Source organism: Halichoeres trimaculatus, unplaced genomic scaffold, assembly GCF_033239565.1.
Source record: "Halichoeres trimaculatus isolate MK-OKI-2021-1 unplaced genomic scaffold, fHalTri1.1 fHalTri1_scaffold_20, whole genome shotgun sequence".
Lineage (NCBI taxonomy): Eukaryota > Metazoa > Chordata > Actinopteri > Labriformes > Labridae > Halichoeres > Halichoeres trimaculatus.
This window is the reverse complement of record NW_027437198.1, coordinates 6,630,190-6,655,251: the sequence shown is the minus strand read 5'-3', so window position 1 is coordinate 6,655,251 and position 25,062 is coordinate 6,630,190. Positions and strand designations below refer to the sequence as shown.

General features: G+C 41.8%; 1 protein-coding gene across 1 annotated transcript in view; it reads left to right on the top strand.

Annotated features, from left to right (window-relative positions):
• The window catches only part of iqck (IQ motif containing K), a 29,262-nt gene extending 5,640 nt beyond the window's left edge, over window positions 1-23,622 (top strand). The window contains exons 8-9 of the mRNA XM_074697151.1: window positions 12,558-12,669; window positions 22,097-23,622. Coding sequence (XP_074553252.1) covers window positions 12,558-12,669; window positions 22,097-22,353 — 369 coding nt within the window. The 3' untranslated portion in view covers window positions 22,354-23,622. The remainder of the gene's footprint in view (window positions 1-12,557; window positions 12,670-22,096) is intronic.
• Window positions 23,623-25,062: the final 1,440 nt, after the last annotated feature.

Here is a 25,062-nt window from a genome sequence, read left to right as displayed (position 1 = left end):
CTTAAAATTAGAGCCCATCGGGCTTATTATGCCTGTCACCGATTAATCAACATCGGCCAAAATGTAGCCGATCATAAAAAATTTTGCTCCACGGAGATTCTGTCACTCCTGCTCCTGTGTGTCTGTGTGTTGGGCTGCACACTACCCAAGTGCCCGCCCCCTCTGTCCACCATTATCTAATGTAGGACTATACAACAACGTTTTAACATCGTGTTAGGTGCTTTTTTGTGAGATAAACAGAGATAAATGCTACTGTTAATTCATACGTCCACCATTATCTAATGTAAGACTATAATACGGCGTTTTAGCGTCATGTAAGTTGCTCATTGTGTGTTTACAGTTTGACTTTTTTTTCTACTTACTGTGTTTGAAGTTTGACTTCTTTAGTTATTATTGTGTTTACGGCTTGTTCTTATTTATCATTTGTTTACACTACAGTTCTTATGTTGACAGTTTTATAATTGAAGTTCCTTGTTTAATTTAATAGTGTTCTGTCTCTGTCTTGAATCATATGGGTATTATAATAATTTGTGTTCATACACACTATATATCATGTGTATATCAATAAATTTATTATATATATCAGCCATTTTATCAGATATCAGTCAATATATTGCATATCGGCTTTTTTTGCCCCCAGCATCGGTATCGGCATCGGCTCCAAAAATCCCATATCGGTTGGGCTCTGCTTGAAATGTAAACATAGTAAAAAGGTCAGATCCAAAGGAAATCTGACGTTTTGGAGGAGGAAAAGTTAATCTTGGAGGTGAAAAACTTCATAATTCATACGACACAACACATTCTTTCTATAAGGACACCAACAGAAAGGAGAAGGCATGGGCTGAAGGAGCTGAAGTTTTGGGAGGACCAGATGAGCTTAATGTGGTACTGAATGACCATAAAAGTACATTGTCATGGGGGGGGTTCCTGCAGGAACATGTGGTTCTCCTGTGATCTTGTGATCTCAGGTATCCAGCTGCAGGGTGCTGTGCTGCAGGGTGCTGTGCTGCAGGGCACTGTGCTGCAGGGTGCTGTGCTGCACGGCACTCCAGTAACACATCCAGCATGAATTGGCGCGCGTCCAAAATCTGCGACTTGAGTTGATATGGAGTTAGGACGTTCGGCTTGACCACACGTCCGTTGTAGAGGCGAAAGACTCCACCGGTAATGACGTAGCTTCTGGCCAGCGTCTGGTTGTATTCAGCCGTGTGTTTCAGTAGTTCTCCTGCACATTTTTAATTTAATGTGTTTTGCTACGTGTCTGATCTTTGGTCAGCCAAACCACCTCCACATCACTAAGGTAGCTCCTCTTTCAGCCACTTAATCCTCATGTGAGGCGGAGTTGAGGCTGCCATGCTACTTTTGCTCTCCGTCATTCTTGTTTTTGTACACAGCAGGGAGCGTCATACATCATTGCGCCTCTGCATTGTAAATATCACGAAATGACAAGTTTATATTGTCAAAAAAATTATATTATCGCAGATGATATGATGAGGCACACCCCTATTGTCGAGTGCAGGAAAGCCTTCGTCTAGGAGTCTGGCTGGAAGTCAAAATTTGAATTTTGACGCTGGTGTAAGAATTAGTTGTCCAACACAAAGGTTTGACCATTTCTTTCTTTCTTTATGGGTCTGTTAACATGACAATGGTTTTGGGTGAAACGCATAAGTATTGTTGCGATTCGGCCTTGTGTTTACACCGAAATGGCATTTTAGCCAAACTTTAACTCAAACTTTTGAAAACGGCCTTTGCACAAGCGCATACAATGGTATAACAGTACCGTTGTTACGATTGTCGTGGTCTACTGTGTTGTGCTTGTGCTGCTGAATCTGCTGAATCTGCTGACTGTCTTTCTACAAAATGAGCATCTGCTGCTCCACTTCTGTTCTTAGCATTCACCAATGTACCAGATGATCGGCTCAACTCTGCTTCAGCAGAGATCTACCAAAAGCTGCTTCTGGACAAGACAGTTATAGCACCAACTACAGGCCTTGCATGCTTATTACAGCGTTTTCAGCCCTTTGATGTTTCCGTGTAAACCCAGATTTTTTCCCCCGTGTTTTAGTGTTTTTGGATGAAACGTTGCCATGTTGACTTTGGAAAAATGAACAACAAAGCTGCGTTTCCACCAAGCAGTACGGGTCGGTTCAGTACGGTTTGGGACGGTTTGGGACAGTTAAGTCTGATCTCGTTTGCGTTTCCACAGCAAACTGTGCCCTCTCGTGGTGGGCGGCGTGTAAGCTGGATGCCGGAAGCCACAGCTGGTAAACAATAGCACGACGCCGTAGCAGCTTACCCCGCGATTAAATCCAACAAAGAAGAAAACGTGACACAGTAAGAGCACGGATGGAAGACATGCAGCATTTCGTCCTCTCTGTGATTTTCATGTAACTCTCTGTTACAAAGTGCAATCGAGCTTCGTTTCAGAGAAGTCTGTGTGCCGCCAGGAGAAATGCAGCCGCTATCGGGGTAAGTGATGATTCTTTTGACCAATCAACCGTCTGCAGTGTGTTGCTCCACCTCCCGAGAGCGGATCGGTTCAGTCTGGCACCCATACGAAAGGGTCCCAAAAAAGTGGGACGGCTCGTCTCGGTTTTTAGGGATCCGTCCCGGGATGAGTCTGTGGAAACGCCGCTTAAGTTTCTTACTCTTCCCACTGATCAAGAGTGAAGCCCAAATCACCTCAGCTCTAAGTGCTGTCATATCGCACATCTGTAGCCTGATTTGTGTGGTTGAGATCAGCTGTCCCACCCCTTCCACAAACCAAACTCACATTTAACTTGTGGATAAAACCGTAAAGCTCTGTCAAGTTGACACAGTCCTATGAGGCTGACATAAACGGTTGTGCAAAGTTCAATGACTCATGTGTTACTGTTTCTTATGTTTCCTCTCACAGTTCTTTTTCTGTTCTGCTAATCCTGATGACACAGCACTGCAGGAGTGACATTTCTTAACTGAGCTGTAAACCATGGCATTCAACCCATTTTATCTAGCACTGAAAAAAACTACGAATAAAAACTTACCAGGGTGACTGCACTCATGTTTAAGAAAAAAAGCATGTGTTTGGCTCCAGGTGTTTTGGCATTACTTTGTGGGGAGTTGACTTCTTGTCTGTCTTCTTTATTAAACAGGCTTCTGTTTTCAAGCACCACACCAAACTCCTACGCCAGCCCCATGAGTTTCATATTTTTTAAAAGTAACTCAATGAAAGATTTTAGTTAGCTAACATGCTAAAGCTAGCACATGCTTGGCTTGCCAAAGCATGAAACAGACAAACTATGAAATGTGAAACTGCTTCATTGAGTGTTGTTTAGCAGTTGTGGTAACCAGATCTGTTTTGTTTTGGCCCCATACCGATCGTTAAGCTCCTTTTAAAAGAAAAATCGATAAAGTTGACAGAAGATTTTTGTTTCTCGGAATAACAATTAAACAGCAAAGAGAAAAAGAGAAAGTTTGATTTTTATTATGATGTAGTAAATGATTTTGGATTGAAAAGTCAAGACACAGCTGAGGAAAATCATCTTGGGCTCACAGGCTCAGTTATTGTCTGAAAGTGGGACACAGTGAGTAACCCACAGTGTGTGTACTCTTCTTGACATAAACTAATAGAGCTGTTTGAAAGAATCTCACACACACTCACCCGGAGAGCTGTGTCGTCCACTGCAGAAGTAGGTCTGAGATTCCAGCTGAATGATCTGAGGGCAGGAGGAGGATAGATGAATGGTTTGGTTTGAGGTCCACAGTTTAGACACGGCTGGGGCCAAGTGCAGAGACACTCATGCAGAAAATATGTCAAAGGCACTCAGGACACTGAGTGGCCGAAGGCTCTGTTTTGTCCTCACTTTCCCCTTCTGCTCAGAGCCTGCAGGGGCACGCTGTCCCAGGATTGGATGGACAAGGGGTCAGGTAGTCCATCCTGTGATATAATCCTTCATCTGCAATATAGGGAGTGTTATAGATTTAATTAAAGCATCATCATAAGGCTGCTTCTACAGTGTGAGTCTGCATGTATCGGGTCTCAGGTGTTGGGCATTGGAGGGATCGCTGGTCAACAGAAACATGTTGGATCGGTTTCTTAAATGGAGTGTGAAGCTGTGTCTTTATGCAGCCTGTCACTGTGGCTGCTGATGTGACTATAGCTCAGGCCTCCAAACAGAAAGCATTGTGCTGCTGCGGAGCGTGAGACTGGGAGAGGAGCTCAGTCACACTGGCAGCTTGAAAGGCCTTGCAGTGGGATTGAAGTGTGTGAGAAACTATGTGCACATTTTTGAGGGTACACGGTGTGTGTGAGTGTGTGTGTGGGGAGGGTTCTGCTTGTGCTGCTGATGGTGTCAGCTTTGATGGACAGAAAGGGTTGAAGCTAAAGTAGATTATTGAAGAAAAAACTGAACCAGGCTTCTGCAGAAATTTGACAAAATATGTTAATGGGTCTTTGGCTTTCCTCCCTGCACACAAAATGTGATATTTAATGACAAACCTGTACTTAGTAGTGCTTGTGAATGTAAAATCCTGACCTAAAACGAGCTTTTTGGATTTTGGGTAGTCGCTGATGTCAGCGATTCCCTTTTTTGACCAATCAGGAGCAAGTCTGACCTGATTGGTCCACCGTAGCAGACACCCCCAAATTCCCACCCACTCCCCTCCCTGCTACTGGAGAGAAATCTCTCCAGTAGCGGGCAGGAGAATGCCAAAGTGGAAGAACCATCACTGCTTTGTTTTTGGCTGTAAACAGTCACATAGTTCCATGCACAAGCTTCCCATCTCAGAAGAAGACAAGACGAAGTGGCTAGAGTTCATTTATCAAGAAAATGTGCCAGCTACACTCAGTTAAACTGTGCATGTGTGTGCTAGTCACTTCACTTCAGTCTGCTTTTCCAACTTTGGACAGTACAACAGAGGGCTAGTGAATAGAATGGTCCTGAATCCAGGCACATTACCAATCATCCACCAACAAACCTGGGACCCTGGAAATATGTATTTCAAATGCTGTGTGCTGTGGAGCAGATGTAAGAGCTTTTCCTCAGTGTCCCCTCTGTCTCTGTGTTAGCTTCAGGATGCTAACTTTAGCTGCAGTTAGCCTGTTGTTTTAGCCTGTTGTTTTAGCCTGTTGTTTTAGCCTGTTGTGTTAGGGTAAACGAGCTTCGCTGTTTTCTAAACATTGTGCACTCGGAGCTCGTGGCGCCGCTCTCAGTGACGTGGAAAAGCGGGGCGGTATCAGCGGTGGCTCATTTACATGTGAAGGCCACGCCCACTAAATCAGAGCGTTCTGAACAGAGGGGCTATGAGAGCCTGGAAACAATGCTGCTGGGCTTGATTTATTGGCTTTTTGGACCAAAACATGTTACTACCATTTCATGGAGACATCAGTAATCTATATTAATCTGCAGAAAAGGAGCATAATATGGGACCTTTAAATATGAATGATACAAACAGCCAAATATCATGATACTTTCAAAGAAAACTGGTTCAATTTGCAGAATCACATTAATGCCTTTTCTTTTGTCTTTCAAATAATGCAGGTGGGAGCATACAGCATTGCAGTGCCCTAAAATATCGTAACCACTCTTATCTTTACCTTTATGCATGCACACAGCACACAGCAGAAAGACTGACTCATTACTAATTCCAGCTCACTGACCTGGAGTTGTAGCAACAAGATGCTGTAATAAAGATAAAGAAATCATTTGTAAGAGTCAGATTGGGTGAGAAAGGAGCTTTATTTTGCCCTGTAAATCAGATTTGAATGTATAAATAATCTCACAAACACAGAGCCCTTGATGCATCGAGTCAAAATACTACCACACCCCTGCTAATCAGCCGTGTTGATGCACACAGGCAGGCTTCGAAGCTGTATGCATTCAACTCAGTTCTTTGTCTCCAGCTGTCACACACACACATGAACACACATGGTGTCAGCATCCAACATAAGCATGTATGCCCAGGGAGTTAGAACCTAAATTTTCTCCATGCTCTTACAGCCTTCAAGCGTCTCCTTCATTTAGCAGCAGAAGAACAGAAAGGTATGAGGTTTCTGTGGGACACCAATTGGAAGTGACATGGAGTAGAAATGGCCACACAGACACACAAATAAGACACACACAAGAGATGGTGAGCAAACACAACAGAATCCACCACCCCCCTCACCCCTCCTGACCCTCACCCCTCATTTCCATTTCTATGGTCTGCTCCCATCAGCAGAGGGGCTGTTGCAGCGCTGTGACACCCACTAAATTAACTATTGAAGCACGCTAGTCTTACCCATTCCTCCACCCATTGCTAGGCTTATATAACGGCCCCAATTTCATACCCACTGCTAACAGCAACACTATTGTGGCCATTCAAGCAGGCACTCAGGGAGAGGAAAACAAGACTGGAGAGTTGGGAGAAAAGGAGAATTAAGAGGAAAAAGAAGTATGAAGCAGGAAGAGAGGATGTAATGTTGTAAGAGAGGAAGGAGAAGAGTCAGTGGGGGAGTACAGCAGCAGCAGGAGGAGACAGAAATTGAAAGAGGTTGAGCTCTTTGGGGATATTTTCTATTCATTTAAATCAGTGATTCAGTTTGGTAATCCCCCGGTAAAGCCTGCAGCCTACACACCAACACACAACACAACGACAGGGGTTTCCTTCCAAAACAAAAGCATACCTCAAAGAGAAAGAGGAATCAGAGTCAATGTGACATGAACATACAGCAGGATTTGACCCATTTACTCACCTACGTGGACACACAGGGTTTTTACATCCTAACACGCTTCATTAACATCAACAGTGATGGTTTTCCCTGCAGAGGAGACACAGTTTCCAAGATTCCATATTTCAATATGATGCAACACCAAGTTATAATTTTATCCAGTCAGTATGAAGAGCCATTTCAGGATTTCTCAGGGTGATCTGTATGTGTGAATGCAAAGTGCAAGTGTTATCCTGTTTGAATTGCACTCCCTCGCCACCTTTAGGCACAGTGTCTCACGCACGCTGTCGTAATTTACTTTTAGCGAGGTGTGTGTTTGTTTTGGAATTACATGGGGATAGGATAAAAACAAATTTTCTTTGTTGAAGTCAACTTTTTTATTGGATACAACGCGCTGAGGTAAGGTACTTATCAGTACAGTTACATAGCGCTACAGTTTGAAATGTGACATCAAGCAAACAATGTAGAAGTTTGCTATATGTAGTGCTATCGGCAGCCCGGTGCTCCAACGTATCTAGAGGCTAACGTGACAACAAGTGAACACTGTCAGTTTTTATGTAGTTTAGTAGCAGTATATATTTAGTACAGATGGCAGCACTCTAAGACAGTGGGTTTCAAAGTGTGGGCCAGTGGGCACTGGGGGCGCTGCAGAAAATTGGAGGGAAGGGAAAATAGAATCTAACTGTAAGGTTATTTTATTTCATTTTTTTATTTTTATAACCATTTGCCCTGAACATACAACATGTAAAGTGCTACAATTGTTGGATTCTCAAGTTTCTGATTGTATCTAACCTCAACTTGTGTGACAGCTGCAACTTCGGCATGGTGATGTCATGATCTTTGTCGACCTGGTGATTTGCACCTGTTATAAAGCTATCTAAAACACTGAACTGAACGTTGAGGCTCTTTCCCTGTCTAACTTCTGGCTACATGTAAGAAAACAGTATCTCAACTTGGCTGACAGAACCCTGAAGTGCCTTGACCCTTTCACAACAACCTTCTTGTGTGAGTCTGGCTTAAGGGGCAACATCCAGTCAGTAAAAATGAAGCCTATACGGAAGTGCTAAAAGTCGCTGTTCGTTTAGAATCCGCTTGAGGCTGGCTACAGAAAGACCGGAAGTCACGTACACACCCAGCCATAAAAACAGACCTTTATGCCATCACTAAGCATATTTACAGCCTGGTTCAAAAAACAGCTTGGGTCTAAAACCCTGATTTCACTATCAGCACATACTGTATGGTGAGTGTTTTTTTCTATCTCTGTGGTTTAGATGTTATTAGGATCGTTTGATTTTCCAATTAGAGGCACAGCTCCGGGGACATGACCGCCGGGTGCCCTGTAGCTGCTCAAAGAAAAAATCACAACCGGGGTCACAGTGAATGTGGCTTCATTTCACTTTTCAGGAACAGACGGATGCTTTGTCCATCTTTTATACAGTCTATGGTCTGGCTTTTGTTAGTTGATGATTTCCTATTCTAAACAAATGTCACAATTACTGAAAAGTGAATAAAAGTTAGAAAATTTATTATTAAATCCAACATTTCTTTACATATTTTTAACCATCTGTTTCCAAAGGAGGTCCCTGGCCAGAAGCAAATGCTGTATGGGGAGCCTTGGCATAGTAAAATTTTGGAACCCCTGTAATGTGTAACGTTGGTGAATCCTGGTTATGTCCTTCCAGTCATCTACCAAGCAGAGCTAACCTAACCTCGCTCTTCATTTTACTGATAGACTCTCAAGTTTGAACAGACTACTGCAGAATAACTGCTGACTGTGGGTTGGTGATACAGCCTGGGCTAAAGACTAATTAGCTATTAGCTCGGGCTGTATCACTCTCCTGTTTATCTTTCTTCTGCTCTTCTGTCCTTTTTCTGTCTGTCAGTTAGGCTCCAGTGTCCACCATCACTACAAAATTAATCACAGAAATCGTTTTTATCAGAGAAAAACACAGATCTCTGCACTTCTAAACTTTGTCAGCCGGCGTGGTGTTGTCATAGAGACATAGATGTGCTGTAAATCAATCCGGTCCTGGATGACCCGTCCTGGAAGCTGAGAAGTAGCAATTTAAAATAACCTGAAACCAGCAATACTGGCACTGATAATCTCTATTTAAAGTGTGGATTATGATCAGGCATATATCTAGAAGGGAGACTTTTTCAAGATCACTTTCAAACCCCTTTAATCGAGGATAAGAAGTTTGAACACTGGGAAGTATTCAGGGAATTTTACTGCGAGTGAGTGGCTGGGGCTTAGGGCATTTATTTCATACCACCAGTGAGAACCCAGAGGAGAAACACAGAATAGGATGAATAAAAACATCTGAGGTCCAAAAACAGAATTGTTCTCAAGACGAGTGCAGAGACAATGTCTGCACACCCGTCCAAATGCACAAACTGCCATCAAAGCTCAGGTCAACATTTCTTTGTCGTGCCATCATGTTGTATCGTGTCACATTACGATGCAACATCTGCAGCATGCTTTTAATGTCACGCCCTTGCCTCCTGAGTACTTCCTATCGCCTCACAGGGAAGACTCCAAGCTGTGAGAAACATGTGACAGAGCAACTTTAGCGCACAGAGAGAGCAGCAGACTGCTCCTGCTTGTCAAAGCTCCTGGGAGAACTTTTTTAGCAGGTTATGAAACAGACTGGAATTAAAACTGAAACCTGTGTGACCCACAAAAGCAAACAAGACCATCAGAATCAACACGGATGATTTTCATTAAGCAGACTTAAAAGCTGCTGACAGGGAGGTGTCAGACAGAGGAGTACTGTGTGCTACTGAAATAGGCTTTGTTGACATTTTCCACAGCGAAGGTTCACGGTGAGTGATTTGTTTGACTGTTGGAAGAAAGCAGGCAAACATATCTGGTCACAAAAAAAGTAGCAGAGCAGAGATAAAAAGGTATCAGTGTGTTTTCCTGGAGTCTTATCCGACAGATGGAACTAATGCTTTTACCAGAGCAGATTTAGAAATGTTACAGAATCTGTTCACCATAGATCTGCAAACAGTGAGGTCCAAATCTTAAGGGTCCTGATGGAATAAGAGAGATGATGATAGAGAATGTAACATCATGTTTGTTAATTTTTTCAACACAACAGAAAATGTGCTAACATTGGGGATAAGTATTGAAAACCAATTTTAGGAATCGACAAGAAATGGTTCAGTCCATCGACATCATTAACCTTAATGCTGGACAATTCCCTTACCAGTTCTTTATATTACGCTGAAGCCGCTGGGCTGCTTCTGACGTCATCAATTTGAGATCGTCCATGTTGGAGGCACTCTCACAACAGAATAGAATTGAGCTTGCAAGTATATTGGAGTGTTGTTGCACAAAATTGTAAATAGAGCCCGACTGATATGGGATTTTTGGGGCAAATGCTGATACCGATACTGGGGGCAAAAAAAAGCTGATATCCAATATATCGGCCAATATCTGATATATCGACCGATATACGATATCTAGGCTGATATATATAATAAATTCATTGATATACGCAGGATATATTCTGTATATGAACACAAATTAGTATAATATCCATATGATTCAAGACAGAGACAGAACACACTTTAATTATAAAACTGCCAACATAAGAACTGTAGTTTAGACCAATGATAAATAACAACAAGCTGTAAACACAATAATAAATAAAGAAGTCAAACTTCAAACACAGTAAGTAGAAAAAAAAAGTCAAACTGTAAACACACAATGAGCAACTTACACAACGTATTATAGTCTTACATTAGCTAATGGTGGATGTGTTAATTAACAGTAGCATTTATCTCTGTTTATCTCTCAAAAAAGCAACCAACAGGATGTTAAAACGCTGTTCTGTAGTCTTACATTACATAATGGTGGACGGAGGGGGCGGGCACTCGGGCAGTGTGCAGCCCAACACACAGACACACAGGAACAGGAGTGACAGAATCTCCGCAGAGCAAAATTTTTTCTGATCGGCTACATTTTGGCCGATGTTGATTAATCAGTGACAGGCATAATCGGCCCAATTAATCGGCCAAACCGGTTAATCGATCGGGCTCTAATTGTAAACCATTGCTGCGTTTTGTGAAAGCGGCAACCTCCAGTCTAAGGGGCTGTTTACACGTCAACGGTTTTAGGGTGAAACGCAAAAGTTTTGTTGTGTTTCAGTCTAACCATGGATGGTAGGACAGGTTGATGTCATCACTTCTCAGCTCACACCTGAGCAGTGTTGGTCATCTTACTTCAGAAAAGTAATTAGTTACAGTTACAAATTACTTCTCCCAAAAAGTAATTGCATTAGTAACTCAGTAACCTCATTATAAGAGTAATAAGTTACTCACCAAAGTAACTGTGACGTTATTTTTTCATGTTCTATACGTTGTTACATTCTATTACATCTTTAACGTCAAAGATGTTCATATCAGCTGATTAAAGAATAAAAACACTATATACAGTATTTTAGAACATTTGGTATTTATTTGAACTAAAAATATTGCAAACTGTTAAGAAAACACAAATGTAAACTTCTGGTAATTAAGTAGTGCAAATCTCTAACTGTACATAAGGCCTACTACACAATAAACAGAGAAATATCCAGCTCTGAAATATTCAGTAAAGTAATAAAAATTAAATATTGAAAATAAATCATATTCACACACTTTGCATTCAAGTACAAAACCCTTTAATCTGGCCTAATTAGTGCAATTCTCTTTATCTGTATAATACTGTACAATAAACAGAGCAATATCCAACTTTTACGTGCCGGGCTCGATGCCATTGTAGCTGTCTTGTTGTGTTTAGCAGTCAGCTCGTGCAGTGAGACAGCGTGAGCAGGGCATGATCCGCCCACCCAGCCAATCATCATCGCATTTGCAATGGCGCCACCTGACTCTTGCGCTTCATTCAACCAAACTGTAGTAACGCGCCACTTCACATTTTCAGTAACGGTAACAGCGTTGCAACGATGAAAAGTATTTAATTAGATTACTCGTTACTGAAAAAAATAACGCCATTGGTAACGCCGTTATACTCTAACGCCGTTATTACCAACACTGCACCTGAGAGCCAGCACGTCGTCCTCACCTTATGGGGCAACATCAGGCCTTGCACCAGTTAGCATTGACATGCTACAGGCTGCCAACAGCTGGTTTCACATCACATGTAAACAATGCAGCCATGGTTACATGTAGGATCTCCAGACAAACACAGGAGAAAAAAAGTAAAAATATCACTGAAGCCACAAAAAGTTTGGTGTCTATGACCAACAAATGAGCCAAACAAAGTAATGATCTGCTCCAAATACAAAGATTACAAAAAAGAGACGGAAAAAATTACAAGAAACGGATAAAGAGAGAACTGCTGCAAAAGGCAGCCATAGCCAACGGGGCGGCGCCTAGCAACCAAAGAAAGAAAATGTCTGACTTCAGCATACCTACGGCAAGCTCAATGTTTTATTCAACTCAAAGCATTGCTATAACCACTTCAAGACACTAGAGGGCCTATACAGTCAATAACAAACAACAAAACAGTACATCAGTGTCACATGATGTGTGATTTTTCATATTTTTATTTATTGACGTTCAGTGAAATCCAGATCGAGCAACAAATTTCATATTTATTTACATATAAGCTACATAAAATGATGAAAAAAAGAACCTGTAAAGCTACTTTTTGTACAGAGGAAATTCACAGGGGGATTTGATAAGGGAATAGATAAAGAATTGGATTGATAAGCGGAAGATAAGGGCATTGGTATCAGTAAAATCTTATCAATACCATCCCTTGTCAGTATACAGCAGTATACAACTTGGACAAGCTTTTGTGATCATTTTCCCTTTTCTGTGTGCTGTTACTTACCTGTGTGTGCATGTGTGTGTGTTGTAGATCAGGGCACGTCCAGATGTGCAGGAGCTGCGCCTGTGGCAGAAAGAACTGAGGGAGCACCGTGACATTAGAAAAACCATCGAGCATTTCTGGGCCCAGCAAGAGAGCCGAGGTGAGAACATAGACACACTTGATTTTTTTCCTGTATCTCAAAACAATTTTTTTCATGTTCAGCATTCATACAAACAAGTTACAATGCATGGCCTCTCACTTATCCAGATGCACACTCAAATAAGGCACACACATGACGAGCTGCAGAGTTACAGTATTCACCTGAACAGAGCTTTGAAGTTTTGGAGAGAAATGAGGAAATGAGAGAGGTGACACAGAGAAAGAATGAGGGCAGACACAGAGACAGAAGAAAAGAGAAAGAGACAGGGAAGCGAGTCAGGAGATAAAGAGAAGCGATTGCAAGTGAAGGAAGAAAGTGAATGTCTGCAGGGCTCAGGGTGTGTTTGTGCGACGGAGAGATACGGCAGAGGAGGGAGGAGACAAGTGAAGACAGAGAGGTGATACAGAGGGATTAGGGAGGCAGTGAAGACAGAGAGAGATGAATCAAAGGTTAGCGTCCAGGTCTGTGATTAAATGTGTGTGTTCTGTTTGCCAACATGAGGACAGAGCAGAGCAGCTGGGAATGCAGGCCCGTGTCCAGCATGTTTTCTGGTTTTAGAGCTCAGGATGAGTGACAGAACTTTGTCCTTGAAAACACACACACACACACACACACACACACACACACCCACACCCACACACACACACACACACACACACACACACACACACACACACACACACACACACACACACACACACCATTGACTGTAAACATCTATGACACACCTCCTTCTCCTACCAAGCTGAAAATACAGCTGAGATGAGTGCTGTTCATGTTTTCACCCATCATTCCTCCTTTCCTCTGTAAATCCAGTGAAGAACGCTGCTGAAGCCTCATTGGTCAACAAAGCTGCCAATCACATCCCTACATTCTTGCTGAGCACTGACTAAACTCTGCAAAATGAAATCTTGCTCATAGTCAATCATAGTACCAAATTATCTCCATGACAGAAGCCATGTTGGGGTGAAATTTATTTCATGAGTGTTTTAATTTTCTGGTTTAACGCATCGTCCATTGTCGTGTAATGCAGGAGGCAGGATTTATGACTAGCTGTAAATATTTCCCCCTCATTTTCAAAAGTGTTGCTGTCTGTGCTCATCTTTCATGCAAGCAAGCATGAAGTGTTAGCTTATCTGTAAAACATGGACTCAGTCTCAATGATGCCATCCCCTGATTTCAGAATAGGTATAATGAAGCTGTGAGATGAAAGTAGGGATGGGTACCTTTTACATTTGAAGCGATACGGTACTAATGCCCGGTACCTGGCAATTGGTACCGGTACTCAACGGTACCGATTTTCGTTTCTTTTTTTGTGTTTATGTAGTAAAAATATCAATATCTTTAAAAATAAAACATGGATTTTTTTTTTCAATTTGACACATTTATTCTTCAATATCTAACCTTAAGGATATGGTACAGATGCCCGGTACCTGGCAAATGGTACAGGTACTCACTGGTACCAATTTTCAGTACTTTTTTATGTTCATGTAGTAAAAATATCAATTTCTTAAAAAATAAAACATATCTTTTTTCAATTTGACACATTTATTCTTCACTATATAAGCTTGCAATGCTGGGATTATGTCCAGCATGGAAAATCGCCTACTCTTCCACTCCCTCATAGTCACAAGGATGCATTTAGGTACTTAAACATGGTACCTTTTGATTTTACATGAATCGGTACCTGGTACTTTTGACATAATTTGGTCGGTACCTATAAAAGTACCTAATTCGGTACCCATCCCTAGATGACAGTTGCCAAATGTTGACTTAAACTTCCAACTATCAGAGAAGCAGTTAAGAAGTGTAGTTAAAGGCGTAAACTAGCTGCTTTACAAATACCTGGTACGTCACCTGTCCGTTTCTGACACAAGTTTTGAAGCAAATCTGAAATGGGTCGGGCTTTGAGCCTCCATACAAACTATACACTGTAAACCCAGATAAGTTGAATTTACTTAAAAAAGCTTGCAAACTGGTTACCTTAAAACAAAACTGAGTAATGAAATGTGAAACTTGAGTTAACTTAACTCAGCATCTTAAGTAGTTACGATTATTATGGAAAACCATTTTACTGAATGTCTTTAATCAAATAAACCTGATGCTTATTTGTTACAAATTAAAATATCAAGTAATGTTAAAAAATGTTGCATATCACTGTAAAACATAATAATTTGACCTTACTCAAAACTGAAAGATGACATATTAATAAATTTTCCTTATGAATTCAATAAATGTACTTATGAAAAATAAAGTAGGTCTGATAAGATCAACTAAATGAAATAACATTTTAGAGTACAGCTGGGTCTCATATCCACGGTGTTCTCTCCTCACTCATGGTTACAAACGCTGTCACAACAAAAATCAGCTCTAATTTCATAACTTTAGTAACCGTGAATGAGGAGGGAAGGCAGTAGATATGAGACCCTGCTGTACATTGAAATATTGTTCTTCAGGGGGCATAGGTTGTCTGAGCCTCATGGCACTGACTGGTGGTCTATGCTCCATGGCACAGGGTCTTGTACCTATTGACTTTTGCAGTGTGCGCCTAATGGTTAACAAATAGAATATTGACTGGACTATCAAGCTATTTTGGACAATTTCCAAAATGTAAAAAGATGAATATTTACTAATGAGGCAGACAGCTAGTCCATACCACATGGAGCGATGCCACAAGGAGCACAGACAGCTGGTCCATGCTGTGACACACAGACAAACAGTCCGTGTCATGTGGAGCACAGACAACCTGTGCCACTGCTGCACATCAAGAAGTACAGCAGGGTCTCATATCGACGGAGTCCCCTCTTCACTCATGGTTACAAAACGCAGTCAGAAAGTAATGATTTTAAATTGTGCTTACTGAAACAGTAAAAAGAAAATAGATCTACTCAGAAATCATCTAATTTTAAATTTTTCATAGCTTAATCTAGGTGAGTGTTTTGAACTTTGGGGTTTAGGGTGTAGTGCACCCGCCTGTCAATCAGATGAGCTGTGTCTCTGATTCAGCTAACTTATGATCTGAATAAATTCTAAACTGCCTAGTCGGAAAAAAATTCACCCCCGTTCAGTGTGGGCTGTCAGAGAAATTAGCTATTCAGATGGGAGACATTGTTTTTACCAGGCTGTAAACCTGTTTATTTCTGCTGTGAAAATGTCTCTTTTTGGCTTGGTGTGGGTGTGACTTCAGGTAATTCCAGAGACAGCCTCGAGTGGACACTCAATGAACTGCAGATGTAAGCACTTTCGAATAGACTCATATCTTTAGACTAGAAGTTCATCAGTTAAATCAGCCAAGCCCCTTATCTTACATAGGGCTTGAGTCCCATTTCCAACAAGCAGCCCGGTTTGGATCAGTACAGTTTGGTACGGAGCAAAGCCTGATCCTGTTTTCATTTCCACAGCCAACTGTGCCCCCTCTTGGTAGGCAGCATGTAAGCCAGATGCTGATAGCTGCATCAGTCATGTTATAGCGTGACGTCAAAGCAAAATCAAGTTTTGTTTCAGAGAAGACTGTGAGACTGTGTGCCGCCAGAAGAAATCGCTAACTGCTGTCGCATGGTAAGCGACGATTCTTTTGACCAATCAATGGACTGCAGTGTTGTAGCTCCACCTTCTGGGGTTGGATTGGTATGTCTGGCATCCCAACAGAGGGGTACTAAAAAGTGGGACGGTACAGGTTGGTAACTTGGAGGCCTGTCCCAGATTACTCTAAGGGAATGCCACAAAATGCGTGTCGTACTGAAGCGAACCAAACTGAACAAACAAACTGAACCGAACTGAATGGGGTTTTTGTGGATGTGATGCCATCATGAGTTTTGCACGCTCCATATGATGTCATTCTTGCAGCCTCACCCCCTTGTGCAGTCCTTTTCACGCAGAAAATTTCTGTATTGCGCACACACCTAAAAATTTCTAACTTTCGGACGGAGGTGTGTGGGCAAAATGACGGACAAACAGGAGCTCCTAGTGTCTGAAGTACAAAAATAATGGCATATATGATTTGTCACACAGAGATCACTGCGATAACCATGTGATGGACAATTCCTCGTGTGAAATTGCAGCCCCAATTGCCAGAGGAGAGGAATTGGCAAAAACAAATGTAAACGGTTTAAAAACATTCTTCCTCTGCTCTAGTTTAGTACAACCATAGACGTGTGTTTGTGATACACTGCCCCCTGCAGTTTGGGAGTGGATGACAACAGGATGGCAATCTCACGCTGAACCTGAGCCACTCGTTCCCTTGTGTCACGTTTTTATGGAAACCTTGATTCAGCTTTAACTCTGCTTTCAGAGCCAGTCTCTAGTGGACACTTGAGGAACTGTAGCAGATTTGTTTTGGCCTCATAGATGAACACTAGAGGTTGCTGCTTGATGTAATATTCAAACCATGTGACCGTCTATGTCTGTCTGCTTGATATAATCAGCACCGCAACTCAACTGTGCCAAAATACAATTTTACTATCACTTCCTTTCTACCTTTGTGCTGTAAACTGCGTAGCTAGTTAGCTAGTTGACTTATCACCTTTATGTTTCTGACTCACAAACAATGACACCATCATAAACACACACAGACACATTCCTCAGCACAAAGGCTCTCACTGCAGCCGTGTTGGGCTGATGAACATTCCTCCACAGACACACACTGAGCTGCTGCTGCGACTGCTGCTGCACAACTACTGCTGACCTGACATTATAGCAGGGGGGCCTAGGGATGTGTGTGTCTGTCCGCCTGCGTGTGTGTGTGTGGGCATACAAAAGAGCTGGCCCAGTCTGTCCAAACTGAAAGCCATCTTCTCACTCCTCCACCAGAATCAGAAATGTGTTAGCTGGAGACTGGCAGTGATGAGTGATGGGAGTGAGGGGAAGAGATTGATGGATTGATGCTGATGTCGCAGTTTGTTTGCTGTTTTAGTCTGTTCTTGTTGTTGTTTTGGATGTAATGAAGCAAGCAGTGTTCACCAGTGCGGACAAATAAACAACCTAGGTTTGGGAGTGTGGTAGAGACAAGATGAGTTAAAGCAGCAGAGGGAGGGAAAAGATTATTTAGGGAAGCCGCCTCCCCACTGCAAACACGCCCTTTAAGTCAACCCCACAACAGCTGCACTCGTCTCATCTGACCCGAGGAGACCAGCATGCGATACCTCTTCTGCCATTTCACATTCAGAATTAGTCAGAGGCACAGAGGAATAACAAAAGCCGGGAAAGAGCAAAGTGACTGAGAGGGCAGGCACACGGTGATACCTCAGGGTCAGGAGTTCAGTTTATTTGGCAGGTGCAGCTTTCAGCAGCTCATGAATCACCACGGGACTGTCCTTGACTGTACAGACATGTGGGGTGTTTACCTTCAGTGGATGTGCTGCTGTAGAGCAGTGAGCTGGTTAACCAGAGAGAAGTCCTGATAAGTCAGAGTATGACAGTCTATGTTTGTTTACGCAGAGAAAAACTCCAGAAAGATGAAAATAGTAAGATAGTAGAGCTTAAAGAGGGGGAACTGTGCTTTAGTTTAGGCTTTACAGCTAAAATACAGTGGATGGGTCTGCATTCTGTTACGACAAACGGATCAAATAGGTTTCATTCAAGTCAATGTATCAACTTGCACTGGTCGCGTTGCAGGTAATATTAAGCCATCCTATTTTGACAGACGCGGAGCTGTGACGCATAAATTGTGTAGGGAAGCTTGAGTGGGACAGGAAGTCATGACTGGAAACTACCCCAAGACACATAGAGACTTTCAAAATAAAACTAACCATGTCAAAATCAGTTTCTATTTATCTTGACTACGAGAATTAACAGACATAATGAGCAGAGCCAGAATAGGATTCAACAGGTTTGAGGTTTTACAGCCCAACATGAATGAAGAGAAACTTATCAATGGAGTTGGAAGTGCGGAAACTCCTTGGTCTGTGACTCCAGCTGTCTGTCAGTCATGCTTTTTTTTGTTCCCTTTTTAGAAAACCCTTAATTCAGCCATTATCTAAAACTCTCCATTCTAACTTCTGTCTCTTTAAGGCTTTCCTCTTCATAAACCTTCCTCTCTCTGATTGGTCGGGCACAGAGCCATGGAAGAACATGACATTGAGTAATGCCCCTGCAATGTAGGGGTATGAGAAAGAATCGTTATACCATATATTAGGATTTTTTGTTTGGCAATATTAGGGATGGGTACCTTTCACATTTGAAACGATACGATACCGATGCCGGGTACCTGGCAGTTGGTACCGGTACTCAACAGTACTAATTTTTGGTACTTTTTGTGTTTGTGTGGTTAAAAATATCAACTTGTTTTATAATAAAGTATAAAATTGTTTCAATTTAACATATTTATTTTTGATACATGACCTTACAATGCTGTGTTCATGTCCAGCATGGAAAATCACCTTCTCTTCCACTCCCTCACAGCCACAAGGATGCATTTAGGTAACTAAACTTGGTACCTTTTGTTTTTACATGAATTGGTACTCAGTACTTTTAGAAGAATTCGGTCGGTACTTATAAAAGTATCTAATTTGGCACCCATCCCTAGGCAATGTCAAAACCAGGATTCTTTGTCGAAAAAAACATTTTTTTTTTTTTCAAATTTAAATTCTTTATTTCAGTCTTTTTTTATGAACTGGATTGGAAAAAGTTACGTCTTTTCTCCAGCAGAGGGTGAAATGTTTCTCTCTGACTCATGTGATGTGCATTTAATGGGAAACTATGGCTCCTGATATAATCTGTAGACATCATCATCAATTTACTTTTTCATATGGTCTGGTGTTGAGAAAGCACTCTGAAAATTGCAAAAATTGATCATATGGAAGAATCACAATTCAAATCGAAACCTATTCGAATCGAATTGTAAGGATAGCATATTGTCCCAGCCCTACTGCAATGTGTCATAAACTAGTTTGGAGATCCTTATGCAATGACTCATTATTTAGGCATGTCTTGTTAAAATCTCGTGAGATTTTGTGAGATCACGTTATTTTTAGAACGGACTGTTTAGAAGTGTTTACAGACAGATTCGGTGATTTCTACAACATATTAACATGTAGAGTTTGGAAAATCTTCACACCTTTGATATGAACATCCAGCATTGTTACTATTTATTCATGTTTAAAATCCAGAAAAGAAGGATACCCCCTCTTTAAAGACACAAAAGCAAATTAGAATCAAATTTTTAACACAGCCAGGCTATAACATCTATAACAAACTACTTTACACATGTGGCCTTTAGAAATATGTCATTTGCAGTGAGGTATTTTTCAGTCAATCTTGTATGATTCATCTATCACAACAAAGCCCCAGCACCTCATGAAACTGATATACTGGCTTTTACATCATAAAAAGGTACCGAGGAGCTGCGTCTGTGCACCATACTTAACTCACAGATGGTGTTAAGTAATAAAACTGTAATTAAGACCTTTCAAAACCACTTTATTGTAATTTGAGTGTGGATGGAGCACAACGTTCAACATTAACATGTCTTACAACCCGCCTCAACCTCCTGTTGTGGTACAAATATCCAAATATAGAAGTCTATTCATCACAGCGTTACCTCCATAATGTCAAAGTCACTGGCTCTCATTGGCAGATAACAAAAGGCCTCCACAATAGCCTCACAGCTGTCACTGTGTGAGAGAGTAACCGGCTGAGTAATAGTTTGTCACGCAGGTTCACTGTTTTTACGACCTGGAGTGTTTCTCCTGTCAGGAATAACAGATTTATAGATGGAAATATTTTGACAAAATAATTGGGCGCTCACTTTAGGTCTTTTAACTCTTTAATGAAAAAGCTCACTGAAGCGGTGCTCTTGTGTTGTGCTGGTGTTAATGTTACAGAGACAAAAAGGTCGTATGGTACAGTTTTATGTGGTGTATGAAAAAGAGAACAGTGAGACTGTACCTGACAGATGAGGCTTTGTAGATGTGCTGTGTTAGCCTTGCGTATAATGCTGTTTGTGTAGTGCAGCACTACGGTGGGGTATTGCATTCTCTTGATCAAAAATTTTTGAAAATTTTCTCCTGTTTTACAAGACGCTGTCTCATAAAAACAGGAATTACTGAAAAGCTTAAGGCCCCGTTTACACAACACCGTTTGGGAGATCTCAACCGCAGTAGAGTTGGGTTGATCATCTGGTGTATACTGGTGAATACTAAGAGCAGAAGTGGAGCAACAGATGCTCATTTTGTATAGACAATCAGCAGATTCAGCAGATTGAGCAGCATAAGCTTAATTGTGATTGCGTGGCGGGTTTCCACTGAAAACGCTGACGTCAAGCTCCGCTTGATGACATAGCAACGGTGTCAGCAATGTTTCAGAAAGATTCCACTCTGGAGGCCGTTCTCAAAAGTTTGCGTTTTAGGTCGGCTGAAACGCCGTTTCCGTGTAAACGTGAGGCTGAAACGCAACAAAACTTCTGGGTTTCACCCTAAAACCGTTGTTGTTCAAACGGCCTTTTGGTCAAGTGACGTGTGTAACCACCAAAAACGCACTTATTACCTAAACAACAATAATTTAATGGATGTTAAACGAAGCCCATAACCTTGGCCCTAAACCAATTTTTTGCATTGAATTCACAAAATAAAAACTTGACTTAATATATCGGCAGTGGCTGGTGTTTCAGTGTAAAATGTGACCCTGTTAACTGGTGACCAACAGCCAACAAACACTGACACATTGGGCTAAGCAGTTAGCAGTTAGTAGCATAGAATGTATAAAACATGGACGTAGCCCCCGCGATGTCACCCATTTGTTCCTGACACTTGAAATTTAGCCAAACTGTGGACGTAACCATATTTGTTTTGATGCCAGCTGTAAGTTTCATTTCAAATAGCTACGGAGCGCTCATCAATCACAAGACCTGAGTTATGTCTCTGATTGGACAATCAAACAATGCTAATAACTTCTTAACTGCCATGTGAAAAGAAAAAATCTGTCACCGTACAGTGTGTGCAGATAGTGAAATCAGCATTTTAGACCCAAGCTTTTTTTGAACCAGGCTGTAAAAATGTTTTAATGCCGTAAAAGTCTGTTTTTATGGCTTGGTGTGTACGTGACTTCCTGTCTTTCTGCAGCCAGCCTCAAGCGGATTCTTGACAAAGGGCAACATTTAGCACTCCCCCATCCACTTTATTTTTACTAACCAGATGTTTCCCCTTGGTTAGCAGTCAGCAGTTAGCGGTTAGGGGTTAGCAGTTAGCAAAGGCACTCTTAACTCCAAAACACCAGTTGCTCTCTAACAGTCCAAACTCGATAGGAGATAACGGAAAAGTCAAAAACAAATGTAAGAAAATCCTAAGTTATGATAGCTACCATAAAAACAGGATGTTTTCTTTTTTTTTTTTTTTTGAGTGATTGCAATAAGCCACTGTACAGAACAGGCTACAGTAGAATGGTAAACATTTCTGTGTCCTAATGAATCATCACAGAACTTCTCTGTTTCTAGTTGGATCTGCCCTGACTGATCATCCAGAGAGCCCCGAGCCCGGCAACTCAGACGTGTCTATCCAGATAGTGTCCCCGTCTCCTCAGAGCACTGTGGTCCACACACCCATTTCCCAGATGACCCCTGAGGCTAGTGGGTGGCTGCTGACCCCCAGTCTGTGGAACATGGACAGAATGGTCTCCACTCCACCACTGACTGATGACCCCACTGCATCTGAGCCTGGAACGTCCTTGACTGCGGCACCTTTACCCCGTTAAAAACCTCAGCCGGAGCAGTGGTCCTATCAACTGAAGCAAGGTTTGTCTGGTATTTAGAGGCTAACAAACTGAGAGATCAAGTAGGGAAAATAATTACAATATGTGCCAAGATCAACCAAAAAAATATTCAAAACACAAAAAATCGGCTTCTAAAAATGTTTTATTGTTACTTTCAATACTTGGGTATGTGTCTTGACAAACATCCTACAGATTCTCTTCATGGTTCAGGTCAGGTGAGTTGGCTCACAAATGGAGGACAGCACTATCATGGTCAGCAAACCATTACATGGTAGTTTTTGGCGCTGTGGGTAGGTGCCAATTCTGCAATAGACTGCTGTGTTGACTCTGGACGTCATCAAACTTCACGCTGGACATCAAACACTTTAGATCCATGCATATCTACTCTTCTTCAAAACTCTAGAGCTTTGATTCCCAAATCCAATGCAAAGTTTGCTTTCTTCTGCATAGATGACTTTGCACCACTGAGCAGCAGCCCCCCTGAGTATTTGTGAATGTTTTTTCCTTCTGTGTCGTGAAAGATATTAATATTTTCTTGAATAATCTCAATTTTTTGCAAGGTATGTTGAAATGTCAGACAGTTTGCATCTCTACCACCCAATTTCGTCCTTTTTTAACACCTCAAAGCCATCTAACATCTTCTTAAATGTCATCTGCCATAGAGAGTTAGAGCAACTGGATTAACAAAATGTTGTGTTGACTTCATGCTGCTTCACTGGCTGTTTTCATATTTCTGTTCATGCCAACCAGACTGTGCAGGCTGTCACTCTCTTCTGTTCGTGTGTCGTTAAACTGAGGGAATAAAGTGCTCTCCTGGGAAATTTACACCACTTCTTGAGCCCAGCATACCTGAGCGGATACCTCTGGTCCCCCCCTGCAGTGAGGCAGGGCACTGGTCTCCTGATGGACGGCTTCCCTGACCGTCTCAGGCACTGATGCGCTCGGCCTCACAGTGAGCCACTGAGAGAGTCATGTATCTCCATCTGCAGGTATGTGGATGTCTAGAGGACAGCTGCTCCCGGGTGAAGTGATAAAACAGCCCCATTTCATTCTGGGGACATCTGATAGTGCAGGCAGCTCCGCATAGTCTGGCAGCACTGGACCCGACTGAAACCAAATCACTCAGCCGCAGGAGGGAGGGGGCACCAGGGCGTCAGAGCAGAGCCTGAAAACTGTGTGTTCTGGGCTGTGATTCATGGCTGAATGGGTGTTAGAATATAAACAAGTTTACTCAGAGAGATTTTGAGCTTGGAGAACAACAAATATGCTAATTAAGTTTTGTGGTAGCTCATAAGTTAACACAGGATGCAAGAGTGAGGCCTTTTCCTGAGATCTTTTTTTTTTCAGTTTATCCCAGTTTGTAATCTGTTGTGCTTTAGAGGCTTCTAAAGGCTTCTACTGTAAAGAACTTAGACTGTATGAAACTATAGTCTGTATATTGATGAATGTAGTCTTCATGATGTCACTCATCTGTTTTTGAAACTGTTTTGAAGCAAGGGTCATACAGAGGCCATATTGGAAATAGGGCGGGCTTTGAGCCTCTTCACTAACAGCTATAGGGCACCAACCTGTCAGTCAGCTGAGCTGTCCCTCTGATTGGTGAACTCACAATCTTAATATCTCCTCAACTGCTGAGTTAGAAAAAAATCACCCTCTCGTACAGTCTGTTAAAGGGGACATATCATGCTGATCCCTGGTTTAATACTTAAATATAATATAATAAATTTGAAAACAAGACCTTACACCCCCTGAATTTTCAAAAAATGAGATATTGTATTTTTTCTGATATCCTAGAATGAGATTTGATGCCTCTGAAAATAGGTCATTGCCAGTTGGCCGCGAGATTTCGACCTTTGTGACGACACGAGGATCCTTTAAACTGATCTAATCTCAGAAGGTGGAGCTACAACACTACAGACCGTTGATTGGTCAAAAGAATCGTCACTTATTGTGCGACAGCTGCTGTATTTCTCCTGGCGGCACACAGTCTTCTCTGAAACAAAGCTTGATTGCCCTTTGTATCAAAGCGCTACATGACAATCATAAAGAAGACGAAATGCTGGATGTCGGCATCTGGCTGACGAGGCCTACCACGAGGGGCACGGTTGGCTGTGGAAACACAAACAGGACCAAGCTTATTCAAGCCAACGTCTACCAAACCGTACTGATCTAAACCAGACTGCTTGATGCAAACGGGGCTTTTCAGTGATGAGACAGCTAAGCTATGCAAAACTATGGTAACGTTACAGTATTCAGAAGCTATATTATGTATCTTCTGAATACTGTAACCTTAGCTTATCATAGCTTAAGTAGCTGGTGCAGCTCCTGAATGCAGCTCAACTGTCTAATGATTCATGAAAATGCAGTTCATTGTAGTGAAGTCTGTTTGCTGTGAATTTGTCACCCTGATCTGACATCAGTGTAGCTACTGTTAGTGTCCTCCCCCAAAGGAAGAGCGCCCTTTGGGCGAGGACCCCATTGTATTTAGTCTGTTTCTTTCTTATTATTCTGTTTCTTTCTATTCTATTATTCCGCGCTTTGAGCCCTCATTACACCCCCTAAACATACTCAAAAACTCACCAAAATTAGCACACACCTCACAATTGCAAAAAATTAATATGATACCAAATTTGACCCCCAACACTCCATAATATGCCTTCTAGCGCCACCAAGGCACTCAAAAACTCACTA